General features: G+C 45.4%; 1 protein-coding gene across 4 annotated transcripts in view; it reads right to left on the reverse strand.

The window, feature by feature from the left end:
* Positions 1–691: 691 nt before the first annotated feature.
* Positions 692–17500, reverse strand: part of pax5 (paired box 5) — a 48362-nt gene continuing 31553 nt past the window's right edge. For all 4 annotated transcript variants that reach the window (XM_035530231.1, XM_035530229.1, XM_035530230.1 and 1 more), the window contains exons 7-11: positions 16311–16437; positions 13910–14011; positions 11381–11467; positions 11026–11112; positions 692–6007 (exon numbers count right to left, since the gene is read on the reverse strand). In XM_035530231.1, the coding sequence (XP_035386124.1) occupies positions 5925–6007; positions 11026–11112; positions 11381–11467; positions 13910–14011; positions 16311–16437 (486 nt within the window). In that variant the 3' untranslated portion in view covers positions 692–5924. The remainder of the gene's footprint in view (positions 6008–11025; positions 11113–11380; positions 11468–13909; positions 14012–16310; positions 16438–17500) is intronic.

Genomic DNA, 17500 nt, shown 5'->3' on the forward strand with positions numbered 1-17500 from the left:
TTGGAAACAGACGACATGTGTGTCTGTCGTGCTCTCTGCTAATTACCTGTGAGCAGGCGTCACCTAAGGCAGACACAGCGCATTAACATAGTCGGGTTTATTTGGGCACACATTTTGTGGCTGTGCATATAGGAGTGCATATCATATTTTAGCCTTTTTCCCAAAGTTTTTTGGTTTTTTGCCTTGTCCTTTGTCTCACACAGCTCAATGCACCTCAACCAAAGACGAGCATGTTTTTACTACAGTGACCGTCCCGATTGGACAGCTGACACATGTCAAGTAAAGACATTTTAACTGGAGGGGTGTCTGGAGTTGGAGAGATTTCCTCTTTTTCCCTCGACGCCAAAGAGCACTCGATTCTGACTGTGCTCGAAAAACATAACCTCAATTTTCCAACTCTTCTGCTTACAAAGGTGGACCAGCTAAGGATCTGTTAACTGAAGAACTGACGAAGAAAAAACGCTGTGATGGGATACAATAGACCCACCTAACAAAGCCTGTTGAATTAGTCTCGGTATGGCCGACTAAACGATATTTGCTGTATTAATATATGCATAGGGGAAAAGGTCTCAAAAACGTAGCCTTCACGGCAACACTGTTCACCTCAAACACCCTCTTTGACCACAGAAATCTGTTAACCTTTAATTGTTGAATAAAAATTAGACTTGTGAACTCAAAATAGAGTTGTGGATAGACTTGTGAACTTAAAAAAATTACCTTTATTTTGATGAACCAATAAAATTATGTCAAATATTTACAAATAATTACTTCTTAGTTTCACATTACAGGTACGTAAATCAATAATTCACAAATGACACTCACTCATAGTCACATACACCTAGTAGCCTATTTACCCTGTACTGAGTTCAGGGATTAGGAACGAATGTCAGACGATTCAAATTTTCACATAAAATAACCCTGATTTTTTTTTTTAATAATTATAATTATCATAACATTAAGGATAATAAAATTATAAAACAAAAAAATAGCATATCACAATTATTTCCAGTTTATGCATGGATTTGGAAAATAAACCAAAAATGTAAAAAAAAAAAGATTAAAAATTGAAATGAAGAGGTGTCATATCTTTGGCAAATTTTGTACCGCAGTAAATACATTCAAATATTAAGACAACACACAGCACGCAGAGGAAAAAAACACCAAGATTTTGTTCTTAACTACTACAAAATTCAATAAAAAACATACATATTTTTTTAAAGAAGCAGTTCTCCCAGTTCTAACCATTAGACCTTCTCTCTCCGTGTCTGATGGCGTGTCGACACTTGAGAATTTAACATCGCAGCCTTGGCGCGTGCTACAGATCTGTTTCTAGGTTCGGTTTTTTGTTTCTTTTGAAGTTAACCGATTGCCATGAGCCTGAATTTAACTCAGCCACAGCGTTTCACCCAACATCTTTCTTAAAATCTTTTTTCATACTCTGTAAAACAAAACAAGAAACAAACAAAAAATGGTTGATCAGTCCCTCAAGAAAGAATCTATCAGTACATAATTACAGAAGGAGCTTCAGATTGTACACAGAAGGCCACAATAAGGTAATTCCCATGTCCTCAGTCAAGTTCTGTCTGCGTATTTAATCAGGATAGTTGACCTGGACCGTAGCAGTCTGCTTCGGAATTGAGACCTTGATTCAGACGGTCCTTATGTAGTGAAGATGAGTAAAGGCAAATTGTTTGTTTTGAAAAGCAAAGCCCTCTTTTTTTTGAACGGTAGGACACCACAGGGCTTCGGCCTCTATCTGGGGAAGGTCTCCATGACGATGGCTTAGCAGGATGTGTGTCACTGTGCCTGTTGGGTAATTCCGCTTGAATTGTTGTTGAATTTGTTTGTTTATGTTTTTTATTGTTGTTTTTTTTTCAGGATTGCTTTAAAAAAAAAAAAAGGCATTTCAGTACCATACAGAAAGAGGAAAACAACAAATACAAACGTTCAAAAATGTATGACTTAAAATGCGCAAAATATAGGCCAGCTGGGTGTGCGTTAATCCGAGTTAATAAACGTGACAAATATTCAAAGCCGTTACAGGACGTTCTTGCGTGAAAATGCACTTTTTTTTGCTTTCTGCAACACTCCTTCTACACGACTCTGACGGAACAGCGATTCTAATTATGAAGGCGCCCGAGTCCGAACGTGCATGCGGACGGAAAGGCAGCGAGATGCCCGGTCGCTGACCCCAGTCCGCGAACGGTCATCTTACCGTCCAGGAACGGTGGAATTTCAGGACGGTCGAGGGAACGCGATGAGTAGGGTACGCCTAATCCTGACGGACCTGGAGAAAGGGGTTAGGAGGATCTGATGGGATGGCAGGGCAGTTGGGAACCAGAGGAGATGGGGTAGGGAGAAGGGCGGAGGTCCGTCTTGACGGCGCAGCGGGTGGAGACCGCCCCCACGGAGAGAGGTGGACCGAATCCGACCCGGCAGAGGACAAAAGGACTCCGTGTCTGACGTGAGTCTGAAGGGGGTGACGGGAAAGCGCAGGGACCGTGCAACGCCCCCTTTATGCTACTGCTCAGCGCCCCAGCCGCCAATCATCATCCTGGGAGCCAATAGGAGCCTTCAGAATCTCTGGGTTCGAACAGAGGGGTCGGGTCAGGGGCAAGGCGTCCATTTACAGTGAGAGCGCAGGGACAGGGAACAAAACACTAGTATTAAAATATTTTTTCAGGCAACGGCCTTCATCGCTTTGTTGAATATAAATACTAGGGGTTTATAACTGCTGTCTTGGTTCACAAACTCACGCATGGGTGTATGAGCATAGAAAATACAGTTTGACTATACAAAAAGGCCCATTTAATGGTCCTTTGAAAAACAATGAAAGATGAACACACAAGAATACTGTGTCTAAACGTGTAAGTCAAAATATTTGAATTGTTGGCAATACATTTTTTAGGAATTTTAAAAGGTTCTAATTAGCAGAAAAATATTAGTTGCCATATATAATATGCATTTTAAGTGCATGTTCTCCACGTGTGGCAGAGAACCCGAGATCTTGAGACAGGTTTTGTGATACACGATCGGACTCCTGCTGTGACTGACCTGGCATCTCCTTTGTCTGTGTCGTATATCGGTGATTGATTAATTAGTCTGACTGATTTTTTTTTTTTTTTAAATTGGTGATTGGTTTCTTCAGCCTAAAACACAGCCCCTGGTCAACAGCACTGTTTGTTGATTGGTGGTGTCATGCAGACAGTTTCGTCTTTTAGTGACACGGGGTCATTCAGGATGACGTGGTAGAAAAGTAAAGGCACTGTCCTCAATTTTTTAGCTGGTGTACTTCAAGTTCATAATGCCTCCGACTAAAAGGTTAAAAGGTCAAAGTTCACCAGTAGCACTCCGGCGAACGGCATCAAGGGTTCTTTAGAGTTGCACAACATGCAACTTACGGTCTACAAACGCAGTATAATCCTAATACTACCTCAGACTCCGGACCATCAAAATAAGAAAAAAAGCTTCTTTTTATATAGATATATAATGTATATTTATAGATATATTCAATTTTTTTCACAATTCATGTCAAGGTTTTGGTGTTTGTGACTCTACTAAATCTACAATGTTCTCCACTGGAAAGCTACTCAGAAACGCACAGTGTATCCAAAAAAAAAAAAGAAGGAAATGTTTTTTAAAAAAAGGAAATATCTGAGAACACACATCACAGACAATAGCTAAATAAAGGGTCGGTTTGTCTCTCCTCGTTCACGATCATCTACAGGTTGCCATGAATCGTTCAGTCGGTGGAGAGCTGCCGAGGGAGCGACAGAATGCGGCTGTACAGCAAAGCCGAGGACGCGTGCGGGGACGATATACCATCAGCACGACGGCACTACGTACGGTCCAAGTGTGAGTTTGGTAAGGCCTTCACCTCGGTTTCATGCATTGTCTCAGCGCAGTTTGAATGAAAGTAATTTTATTTTTTTAAAACCAGAACGAAAAAAATGAATAAATAACAGCACTCAGAGAGAGAGAGAGGCAGAGAAATATCTCAGAACGATTTGTCTCTGTGCTTACTGGAGCACATTTACACACTTCGGAGGGATCTTTGGGGAGGCTAAGGAGACAATGACCAAATATTCTATGAGGAATTTCCCCCCCCCTCAAACTGAGAGGAAGAAAGACATCACTTCCTGTCCAGGGTGGAGGAACGCAGGCTAGGCGGTATCTCTCCTGCTTCTCTGCAGGTCCCGGAGAGCATTTGGCGTTTTCACGGAAGGCTCCCGGGGTTCCGGCACGGCGGAGCCGGAGCTCGGGAACGCGACGGGGCACGAAACAATCCAAGCTTTTGTCTTTAGCCAGCCGTGTGCCGCATGTCCACAATAACCCTTTAAACATACATCTATATATATATATTACTCTGTCTCCATCATAAATAGCTTTAAATCTGACAAACGTGCAGACCACCAGTGCATTCTGTACAAATGCAAACAGCATGTATCTACAAGGAGAGAGAGAACTCCACCCAGCGTCTCCGCGCTGCGTCGTAGGCTGGGCGACGAGAGTCCGTCCTGTCAAGCCATGCCGTAAAAAAGCAAAACAAAAACCCAAACAAAACAAAACAAGCAAAAAAAGATTTTGCCCGCCCCATGCCACTTGACTACGTTACTGCCCGTTAGAAAAGGTACCGTGTTTGCAAGCATCACGACGCCGCAGCAACCAAACGACAAGCCTCGAGTTGGGCAAAGAAATCTAGTTAGTGACGAGTTTAAAACATTTCAGTTGGAGTTTCTGGAATGCAGCAGGAATGGTTATGCTCATGCGCTCTGCTTACCAAATATGGCCAGTGAGAGACATCTCAGTGTCAACGGCTTACTGGTTTATGTTTGTGATGGTTGCAAGTTTAAATGAGCTGTGTGTAAAAATATTACAGCAGACAGCGGTCTAGCCTGGTTTAGCAATAGTACCAAATACCTCATCTTAAGCAGGGACCACAGCTAAGTGGCTTCAGTCACAAAATACACTGTAAAAATACTTTGTCGCCTTGACTTTAAAAAGTAGCCTGAATGTCCGAGCTACCTACAAATTCTGAGTTCATTCAATTTCAAGTGATAACAGATAATTATCAGACACCAGATTTTGTACTGTTCTATAAACTTACAATTTGAAGTTCGGCAATTTTTAGGTTAAAAACAAATCGTGTTTTACAGTGTAGGGGTCTTTCAAAGCAGACAATGCCAGCGATCTAACCTGAGTTACAGTCCACCTTCCTTAAACGGCGCTGTCTACAGCTCACCCGCCAGCTTTTCACTGGTAATGAGCCTCTTCTTTTTTTTTGACAAGCAAATGACCTGCACTACACGTCGCTGCATTTAAACGACGTTGCGCAAGTCGTCAGGGCCCCGGGATAAAAATGTCACGATCATATTGTACAAGGATTGATGTTGTTACAGAAACGGGGCGGGGGGGCTTAAACCGTGAAGTCGCTCTGAGCCGCCAGGGATCGATTGTCTGTTACCCAACGCTCACACACACACACACACACACACACACACACACACACACACAAAAACACACTCATATCTGATGATCTTCTCTTGCGTAAACCGAGTAAATTTGGGTTGAGGGCAGGATTAGAAAGGTGTGATTAATAGGGGGTGTGATGCGTAATTAAAGACAATAAAAATGTTGAAGCAGACTCTAGACTCGAGGTGGTAGGCACGATGCAAAAGATACTTCATCACATGGAAGGCAGGAGCGTTTATATCCCACAGAAGACCAGTTACAGGTGAACTGAAATCTGTGTGTGTGTGAGTGTGAGTGTGTGTTTGGCAGAAGTTCTAGATGATGGGGCCCATGTGCTTCTGCAGTGACTGCAGTGGGCCAGAAAGCACAGCAAGTTTCCTCTTCCTCCTCTTCCTCTTCCTCATCCCGCGTGGGCTGTCAGTGGTGTGGGCTTTCCGCTCACCCTTGCACAGTCAGTGGCGGTCGTAAGCAGAGGCCGTCGCCGTGGCAGCAGGCCCCGCCCCCCGAGTGGCTGCACTGTAGTAGTACGGAGATCCTAGAGAGACCCAGTCGAAATGTTCATGAGTGGTTTTAGCATGTCAGTGGAATCCCTCCTTATATCTGTATGAATCCCTCCTTATATCTGTATGAATCCCTCCTTATATCTGTATGAATCCCTCCTTATATCTGTATGAATCCCTCATATCTGTATCAATCCCTCATATCTGTATGAATCCCTCCTTATATCTGTATGAATCCCTCCTTATATCTGTATGAATCCCTCATATCTGTATGAATCCCTCCTCATATCTATATGAATCCCTCCTTATATCTGTATGAATCCCTCATATCTATATGAATCCCTCCTTATATCTGTATGAATCCCTCCTTATATCTGTATGAATCCCTCATATCTATATGAATCCCTCCTTATATCTGTATGAATCCCTCCTTATATCTATATGAATCCCTCATATCTGTATGAATCCCTCCTCATATCTATATGAATCCCTCCTTATATCTGTATGAATCCCTCATATCTATATGAATCCCTCCTTATATCTGTATGAATCCCTCATATCTGTATGAATCCCTCCTTATATCTGTATGAATCCCTCCTCATATCTATATGAATCCCTCCTTATATCTGTATGAATCCCTCATATCTATATGAATCCCTCCTTATATCTGTATGAATCCCTCATATCTATATGAATCCCTCCTTATATCTGTATGAATCCCTCATATCTATATGAATCCCTCCTTATATCTGTATGAATCCCTCATATCTATATGAATCCCTCCTTATATCTGTATGAATCCCTCATATCTATATGAATCCCTCCTTATATCTGTATGAATCCCTCATATCTATATGAATCCCTCCTTATATCTGTATGAATCCCTCCTTATATCTGTATGAATCCCTCATATCTATATGAATCCCTCCTTATATCTGTATGAATCCCTCCTTATATCTATATGAATCCCTCCTTATATCTGTATGAATCCCTCCTCATATCTATATGAATCCCTCCTTATATCTGTATGAATCCCTCATATCTATATGAATCCCTCCTTATATCTGTATGAATCCCTCATATCTATATGAATCCCTCCTTATATCTGTATGAATCCCTCATATCTATATGAATCCCTCCTTATATCTGTATGAATCCCTCATATCTATATGAATCCCTCCTTATATCTGTATGAATCCCTCATATCTGTATGAATCCCTCCTTATATCTGTATGAATCCCTCCTTATATCTGTATGAATCCCTCATATCTGTATGAATCCCTCCTCATATCTATATCAATCCCTCCTTATATCTGTATGAATCCCTCATATCTATATGAATCCCTCCTTATATCTGTATGAATCCCTCCTTATATCTGTATGAATCCCTCATATCTATATGAATCCCTCCTTATATCTGTATGAATCCCTCCTTATATCTATATGAATCCCTCATATCTGTATGAATCCCTCCTCATATCTATATGAATCCCTCCTTATATCTGTATGAATCCCTCATATCTATATGAATCCCTCCTTATATCTGTATGAATCCCTCATATCTATATGAATCCCTCCTTATATCTGTATGAATCCCTCATATCTATATGAATCCCTCCTTATATCTGTATGAATCCCTCATATCTATATGAATCCCTCCTTATATCTGTATGAATCCCTCCTTATATCTGTATGAATCCCTCATATCTATATGAATCCCTCCTTATATCTGTATGAATCCCTCTATATCTATATGAATCCCTCCTTATATCTGTATGAATCCCTCCTCATATCTATATGAATCCCTCCTTATATCTGTATGAATCCCTCATATCTATATGAATCCCTCCTTATATCTGTATGAATCCCTCATATCTATATGAATCCCTCCTTATATCTGTATGAATCCCTCATATCTATATGAATCCCTCCTTATATCTGTATGAATCCCTCATATCTATATGAATCCCTCCTTATATCTGTATGAATCCCTCATATCTATATGAATCCCTCCTTATATCTGTATGAATCCCTCCTTATATCTGTATGAATCCCTCATATCTATATGAATCCCTCCTTATATCTGTATGAATCCCTCCTTATATCTATATGAATCCCTCCTTATATCTGTATGAATCCCTCCTCATATCTATATGAATCCCTCCTTATATCTGTATGAATCCCTCATATCTATATGAATCCCTCCTTATATCTGTATGAATCCCTCATATCTATATGAATCCCTCCTTATATCTGTATGAATCCCTCATATCTATATGAATCCCTCCTTATATCTGTATGAATCCCTCATATCTATATGATCCCTCCTCATATCTGTATGAATCCCTCATATCTATATGAATCCCTCCTTATATCTGTATGAATCCCTCATATCTGTATGAATCCCTCCTTATATCTGTATGAATCCCTCCTTATATCTGTATGAATCCCTCATATCTGTATGAATCCCTCCTCATATCTATATCAATCCCTCCTTATATCTGTATGAATCCCTCATATCTATATGAATCCCTCCTTATATCTGTATGAATCCCTCCTTATATCTGTATGAATCCCTCATATCTATATGAATCCCTCCTTATATCTGTATGAATCCCTCCTTATATCTATATGAATCCCTCATATCTGTATGAATCCCTCCTATCTATATGAATCCCTCCTTATATCTGTATGAATCCCTCATATCTATATGAATCCCTCCTTATATCTGTATGAATCCCTCATATCTGTATGAATCCCTCCTTATATCTGTATGAATCCCTCCTCATATCTATATGAATCCCTCCTTATATCTGTATGAATCCCTCATATCTATATGAATCCCTCCTTATATCTGTATGAATCCCTCCTTATATCTGTATGAATCCCTCATATCTATATGAATCCCTCCTTATATCTGTATGAATCCCTCATATCTATATGAATCCCTCCTTATATCTGTATGAATCCCTCATATCTATATGAATCCCTCCTTATATCTGTATGAATCCCTCATATCTATATGAATCCCTCCTTATATCTGTATGAATCCCTCATATCTATATGAATCCCTCCTTATATCTGTATGAATCCCTCATATCTATATGAATCCCTCCTTATATCTGTATGAATCCCTCATATCTATATGAATCCCTCCTTATATCTGTATGAATCCCTCCTTATATCTGTATGAATCCCTCATATCTATATGAATCCCTCCTTATATCTGTATGAATCCCTCCTTATATCTATATGAATCCCTCCTTATATCTGTATGAATCCCTCCTCATATCTATATGAATCCCTCATATCTGTATGAATCCCTCATATCTATATGAATCCCTCCTTATATCTGTATGAATCCCTCATATCTATATGAATCCCTCCTTATATCTATATGAATCCCTCATATCTATATGAATCCCTCCTTATATCTGTATGAATCCCTCATATCTATATGAATCCCTCCTTATATCTGTATGAATCCCTCATATCTATATGAATCCCTCCTTATATCTATATGAATCCCTCATATCTATATGAATCCCTCCTTATATCTATATGAATCCCACCTTATATCTGTATGAATCCCTCATATCTATATGAATCCCTCCTTATATCTGTATGAATCCCTCATATCTATATGAATCCCTCCTTATATCTATATGAATCCCTCATATCTATATGAATCCCTCCTTATATCTGTATGAATCCCTCCTTATATCTGTATGAATCCCTCATATCTATATGAATCCCTCCTCATATCTGTATGAATCCCTCCTTATATCTATATGAATCCCTCATATCTATATGAATCCCTCCTCATATCTGTATGAATCCCTCCTTATATCTGTATGAATCCCTCATATCTATATGAATCCCTCCTCATATCTGTATGAATCCCTCCTTATATCTATATGAATCCCTCATATCTATATGAATCCCTCCTTATATCTGTATGAATCCCTCATATCCATATGAATCCCTCCTTATATCTGTATGAATGAATCCTTATATCTATATAATAGGATGGAAAACTTGATAGGCAGACTGTGTGATGTGTTATTGCTAGGCAAATTCTTTAGCGTGTGGGTGAAAGCAAATAAATATCTTCAAAGTAATTTGGGTACAAATTCTGGACGGAGTGCCTGGGTCTGTCTGTATGGGCGTGGCTTGTAAAGACTGGTGATGGATACGTTCGTGGTTGCGCGAATCGTTTTGGGTTTTGTGTCAGCTCTTGAGACTGTGCGGGTCTTAGAGTCTGCACATCTCTAAGTCTATGATGTTATTCTCACTGGGAACTCGAGTGACAGTGCCGTTGCCCACGGCGACAGCCCGGAGGGAAAAAAGCCAGCCAATCAGGCACAGATCCGTCTGAATCAGGGCACGCTGGCGCTAAGCACTGATGGACCTCCTCGAGATGAAAAGCTTTCGCCCCACGCCACGACTTAACAGACACTTGTTTTTCTCCGTTAGACAGGAAGAGGGATGGAGAGAGAGAGAGACAGAGAGAGAGAGGCAGTGAAAAAAATGGACAGATGGAGGGAAACTGGAGAAGACAACTAGATAGATGAAAGAAAAGGAAAAAGACATGAATTTGAGGTGTTTGATGTGAAATTGTGTGTGTGTGTGTGTATCAGAAACAGGGTTTAAGGAGGTGAGTGACTGAGACACTGATCTTTGCCTTAGAACCTTTTATAGTCCCTCAAACACACCCACACACACGCGCGCGCACGCACATGCTCACATGCGTCTGTCAAGGCACTGTCACGTCTGACACAGAGGAAAGCAACAAGAAATCCCCAAGGAGTCCATCTCTCGAGGAGGCGATAGGTCAGTATAGAGAAGTCTGTACACACACACACACACACACACGCACGCACGCACACGCACTTAACTGTTCCTTCACCCTGGTTTTGAAAGATTGACAGTATCAGAGTAAAGCTGGAGACACTCCTTTTCATCGCTCAGTCTCTGTTCTTAAAGCACTCCAAACTAATCCCCGAATCTGTGTGTGTGTGTGTGTGTGTGTGTGTGTGTGTGCCTTTAGTACCTGCCGTTTGTGGGGTCTGGCTGGGGAACAGGCCTGATGAAGCTGCTCTCTCTGAGCCCAGCAGAGAACCGTACTCTTGTTGGAACACTGAAGAGAACGCACGCACACGCACACACACACACAAATGATCCAGTCGTGTCTTCCCCGGCTCAGCTGTACCAGAGCAGGGACGCTGCGCAGGGCACCGCCTGCCCCGCAAGACGCTTCCAGTCACCAGTTTCCTGCGCGGGTCCGTCGACCCATCTGCCTGACCCTGTGGTTGCTTTTTCAATCTTGGCTTGGGCGCACGGCTACGCGGGCACATCCATCCCTTCTGACGCACCGAGCAGCGTGCGGGTGTGAGGTGTGCACTTACCCAGAAGGCTGGGGTTGGGGAACCTCCAGGACTCATTGTAGGTGGAGTACTGCGGGTGGGGGTAGGGGCTGCCGGAGAACTCGCCACCTGGCACCGGGAAGAGGCCGAGGGCACACGGATTAGAAGTGCGTACAGAGACTCCTGCTTAAGAGTCAGAGAGCATGTGCACGGCCAGTGTTTGAAACTCCGGAAATACTGGCTGGGTGCGAGTGTCGATTTGCGGTGGTTTTTCTCCTCTGTCGTTTCAGTACTTTCATCTCTCTCTCTCTCTCTCTCTCTCTCTCTCTCTCTTTCTCCTTCTGTATCTCTCGGGAACTCTCTCTCTTAGCTGACTGCCACAAGCTTACAGGCCCCAAGTTCCTCCGGCACCCTCTCGCTCTCTGCCCCATCCCCCGCTCTGTCAGTTCTGCCTGGCTGCCCCCGTGCTGCCCCTCATCCCCCCCCCGTATGTCAGACCCCTGCTGAAAGCGAGAGTGTGCGTTTAAGAGAGCGAAAGAGAAGGAAAAGGGAGGTGGACGGAGGAATAAAAAGGCGAGGGATGAGAGAACGAGCGGACCGGGCAGCGGCGGGGGAACGGTCACCACCGCGACCGGCAACCGATGTTTAACTCCAATTCAGTCGGCCGGAGCCTCAAAAACGCGGCAGCTCCAAAACTCTCCGTCGACGGTTTTCGTAACGTATAATATTACTGGCAGGCTCAAAACAGGGCCGCGGTGAATAACGTTTTAACGGACAAACGTTGTTTGGTCCAACGCACAAGAGCAAAGGAAGGATGGACCCGGATGATGGGAGCGTATGATGCCAAAATCAGCGCGAAGCCTTCTGACTCTCTGAGAGGGTGCCGAACTGATAAGGTGAGGGATCACGGAGGGAAATGGAGTTCTAGCAGAGCCACTTGCTCTCGCCGGTGAAACTGTTGCCCCGTTGGGCCGTCACGGGGAGAGGCGACTTGCGCTGAAAACCCAGTAGTGGTGCTGTGGGCAGGGCGGGGCATGTGAGGTCGTCGCCACGGTTTCCGTTTCCTCGTCGCCCCGTCGGCGCAGAGGCAAGTGTTTATGCGGGGAGGGGGAGAAAGCGAAGAGGAGGGGAGGGGGGGAGAGAGAGAGAAGGAGAGAGAGAAGGAGAGAGAGAGGGGGCCCCGGTAAGGCAGGGTAGATGGCAAGGTCATGAACGCTCGTCATTGGACAGGGAACCGCGCCGGACACCTCCCGACAGACAAGGTTACGCCTCTCCTGCCATACACGGGGAGGGGCGGGCCTCCACATTCGGCACGGCTACACCTCGCTGACAGGGCGCGGTGTCGGCTCCGTTGCCGCCGCGGTCGTTCCGATTGGGATTTGTCGCGCGTCCGAGGGAGTCGTTACGTGCTGGAGCTCCGGGGCGGCCTTTGTCCAGCTCCAGACGGACACCGCACCCTTCCGCACTGGACGACGGGGGAGAAGTAGCTGCGGCGATCACGCCCGTAACGAGGCTCGCTGCGTAGCGTATAACGAGCAGGGTGACACTGTCGCCACAAATCTAATAGTCCGCCACTGCGTTGGAGTGACACCACGAATCTCTGTGGGTTTGTAAATCTGTGTGTGCGTGTGTGCGTGCGCGTGTGCGCATCGGCAGCGGGTGGGACCCGCGTGAAAAGCCGGAGGAGAATGGGGCCCAGAGAGGGTGTGCGGGAGAATGAATGAATGAATTAGTCAAGGGTCATCGGTGATTCTCATTAAAGACAAATTACTGATGTTGAAAGGGGACAGCTGTGAGACTGGAACCTAACGGACCGCCATTCTGGCTCAGAACGCAGATCCGCCCGCCCACCTCACCCGCCGACCGACCGTCAGCCTGGCTCCTCGCCCACCCCCCGCGCCCGACATCCCATAATCCCCTGGGAGCGGTGTCAACCTGGCAGACGGGGGGGGGGACAGGAAGTGGCAAAGACAAGAGCACCTCCCACAGGGACCGATGGAAATAAAAGAGGGTGAGAGAGAGAGAGAGAGAGAGAGTGAGAGAGAGAGAGAGAGAGAGAGAGAGAGAGAGAGAGAGAGGGAGAGAGAGAGAGAGTGAGAGAGAGAGAGGGAGAGAGAGAGTGAGAGAGAGAGAGGGAGAGAGAGAGAGAGAGACAGACCAAGAGAGAGAGAGAGACAGAGCAAGAGAGAGAGAGATAGAGAGAGAGAGAGCGAGAGAGAGAGCGAGAGAGAGCAAGAGAGAGAGAAAGAGAGAGAGAGAGCAAGAGAGAGAGAGAGAGAGAGAGAGAGCAAGAGAGAGAGAGAGAGAGAGAGAGAGAGAGAGAGAGAGATTCCCAAAAATGCGGACAGTGCGCTCCGGCCCCAAACTTGTGCTGCGTGCGGTTCGAAAGATCACGAGCTTGTGGCCTTGTGACTGTTCAGCCAGGATCTTAAACACATATATGGTTCTCTCATCCAAACTCTGTTAAGATATGAGGCTTCATAGAGAGAGCGCATCGCCTGAAGGAGGCGGGCCAATGGGCGGGGCTTTGCAGCGAGGGGCAGGGATTGGGCGTCTACTGGAGGAACTCACCCGGTACCATTCCTGTGAGGGAAGGGGCGGAGTAGCTACCTTGCCCCGCCGGGGGCACGTGAGGTGGATAACCAGGAAGCGTGGTGCTGGCCAGGTCACGACCTGAAAGAGAAAAAATGACAGTTCCTGTCATTAATCCCCATTTCACATACACAGTAAAGGTCTGAAGAGAGCCCTGGGAAATGTGATCATTTTGTAATAGCAGATAGCAAAATCTGTTTCTAAAAGTCGAAAAAACGTCCAGTGCCGTTATACGGGGGGGTCTAGTGCAAAATACGGCACAAGCCCTCGGAGACTCGCCGCTTCCAGATATCCCAGGTAACTGTCGCCATGACGCCCTGTGTCTGTTTAAGTGCTTCTCGTAATACAGCGTTCACGCTGCAGCAATTCCTCAGGTCATGTCTCTGTACCAGCAATAGTTCCTCTGGTTTAACTAAACACACACACACACGTCCAAACTGGGCCGACAGCGCCTGGTTGGTCTTTTGGCGTAGCTATACATTTTATATCTCCTCTCTCCCTCCCTCTCTCCCTCCCTCTCTCTCTCCCTCTCTCTCTCCCTCCCTCCCTCCCTCCCTCTCTCTCTCTCTCTCTGACTGGTTTAGGTCTGGGATGATCAGGTGAGTGGTAGCTGCAGTACTTTTCTTTACAGCTGTGTTCATGTAAAATCCGTTCATGCAATTATTTTTCTGTCTATATCAGTCTATGTAGGTAAATCTCTGTGGTTTTTTCTGGACCTCTCTCCCTCCATCCCTCTCTCCATCCCTCTCTCCATCCCTCCCCCCCCCTTCTCTCTGTCTTGTGTGTTTATATGACAAGGCTGTCCAGCTGAATCGTCTGAGTGTGAGCGTGTTAGCCTGAAGACCAGGGCACATTCGTCATCATCATAAACACACACTTACCCAGCCACTATCCATCACACACACACACACTGGCACACACTGCCCTACACACCACTAGCCACAGCTGGACACGGATGGGAATGAACCTGGCCAGGGAGAGACAGAGACTCCCAGGAAGGAGAAAAACCCCGACGGGGCGCTGAGGCGATTAACCAAAAGAGAAACGGTGGATGGAGAAAAATAAAAGAGAGAAAGAGAGAGAGAAATCTGAGATAGAGAGCAAGCAGACAGAGCAAAGCTTGAGAACAGACATGAGAGAGAGTGAGAGAGCAAGTAGGCTCTGGGTTTCTCTCAAGCTGTGTGTTTTGCAGCCGTCACACCTGTTTTTGTGGCTTTATATGTGTGTGTGTGTGTGTGTGTGTGTGTGTGTGTGTGTGTGTGTGTGTGTGTGTGTGTGTGTGTGTGTGTGTTTTGGGAGGTGGGTTTAGTACACTACACAGAGACACAGAGGAGATGATACATGCAAACATAATCACTACCTATAGGGGTAATACTGAAGCAAAAGTGTAAATCATGTGTTATACTTGACAAACTCTCTCTCTCTCTTTCTCTCTCTCTCTCTCTCACACACACACACACACACACACACACACACACACACAAAGGTTCTACATTCCCTTGACGACTGCTGCCCAAATTTCCCTTCCCATGATTCCTTCGTTATGGCTCACGTCTGAGGGGCTCTTAATTAGCCTCGTCTCAGAGTCAGGAGTGAGAGGGAAAGAAGAGTGGGGGGTAACAGCAGACGTGTGTGTGTGTGTGTGTGTGTGTGTGTGTGTGTGTGTCTGCACGTTCTAATTACAGGTCTTCGTCCTTCCTCCCTGTCCCACAGGGGCCCGGAAATCTGAATCTCACTCTCACTCGTAACACTTAACAGGTCTGAGGTCAAGTTTTACCACAGCCTCTCATCCACTCCTCAGAGACAAGCGGCACTCAAGCCCTGATCCAGGGTCAGCCACTACTGCCGGGGAGCAGTAGATGTAAACGTCGGGGATGAAACCCTGAACAGGAGCTGGATGTAATGATCGCGTAAAACTCACTTTGACCCAGAGCCTGATTGATCCAGCGTGTGTCCTGAACTTTGAACTTTTCCTCTGAACAGTGTTCTGTGTTGTTCGATCACAATCAGCGTTGGGCTTTTTCTTAAATCGTTTTTCTTAGCGGTGTGGTTTTCACGCCTGTTCCTTGTTGATGAATTTTGAAGTCCTCCCTGATTTGTTTTCCCTCAGGTGTAATTAAATCTAGTTGGTTTTTTTACAGAATCTTGGCTGCGGACTTTACGGTACTGTCGTAGAAATCCAGTTAGGTTTGACGGAAAAAGAAGGAGCTTTACTAAATCTCTAGGTTCCTGTTGTTGAATGGGCGGCGCTTACTTGACACCAGCGGATAAGACTGTTGAATGGGCGGGGCTTACTGACAACCAGCGGATAAGACTGTTCAATGGGTGGGGCTTACTGACAACCAGCGGATAAGACTGTTGTTTAATGGGTGGAGCTTACCTGAAACCAGCGGGTAAGACTGAGGACCCGCCACGGCAGGTCCCAACTCTGCTCCCGTCTGATTGGACAAACTGGTCTTCATCTCCTCCAATCCGCCGGCCAGGGACGCCATTGCGTAGTCCGACGTCTGTTGGGAGGAGAGACCAGCCCGATACTGTGTCATGCAGGACAGTTTTGTTCATGTCACTTCCTCAGTGTGTGTGTGTGTGTGTGTGTGTGTGTGTGTGTGTGTGTGTGTGTGTGTGTGTGTGTGTGTGTGTGTGTGTGTGTGTGTGTGTGTGTGTGTGCGCACACAGACAGACATCATATCCTCCCAAGTTACTGGAATTAAAAGCCTGGGCTCAAATGAAACTGAGAAGGTCACTTTCTCACAATGTGCATGTGTGTGTGCTTGAAGAACAAGATATATGGCTGAAAGGCTAAGAAAATTGCATGCATGCGTGTTTGTAGCGGTTACGTTAAGATCAACAGAAGATCTGTGACTATCACACACAAACACACACACACACACACACACACACACACACACACACACACAGACACACACACTCCCGTAAGCGCATCGGCCCTGGCTGACCCCGCTTGTGGTCTTTCATGACCCATTACTCCTAATGACGGGCGGCGACTGCCCCACACCCGCCCCTCCCCCACCTCTTCATCTCTATTGGCTGTAATGGGTTTTGTCAGGCAGGTGGGGAGGTGGGCGGATAGCGAGACCCCTTGCCGGGAAATGGACGTCACGTCTCCTTCTCTCCATCGTTGGGGGGGGTTCGCGTAACGGACTGTCCCCCTGCGGTGACCTGAATTGCAGCTGTAAATGACTCTTCCCCTTCTAGCTGAACTCTACGCACGCCCGACGTCAGAACTCAGTCAATGATGCCAGTGACATACGCCGTAACCCGGAGGAGCAGGTGGGCTGTACCGAGGGTCTTCGATGCAGCCGGTGGAAATACATGTGACAAAGTGTTAGAGAGCAGGCTTATTGGTCATTTGGAATTGGTTCAGGTTAACTGGTCATATGTGTGTGTGTGTGTGTGTGTGTGTGTGTGTGTGTGGTGCACACGTGTGTGTGCATGTGTTTGCGTGCGTGCGTGTAAAATGCATTGTGTTGTGTCTGAGGCACTGAGTCTGTGTTTGAGCGTGTGTGTGTGTGAGAGAGAGACGCTGTGACCCTTTAAACAGCAGTCTGC

The sequence above is a fragment of the Electrophorus electricus genome, chromosome 9 (assembly GCF_013358815.1).
Source record: "Electrophorus electricus isolate fEleEle1 chromosome 9, fEleEle1.pri, whole genome shotgun sequence".
Classification (NCBI taxonomy): Eukaryota; Metazoa; Chordata; class Actinopteri; order Gymnotiformes; family Gymnotidae; genus Electrophorus; species Electrophorus electricus.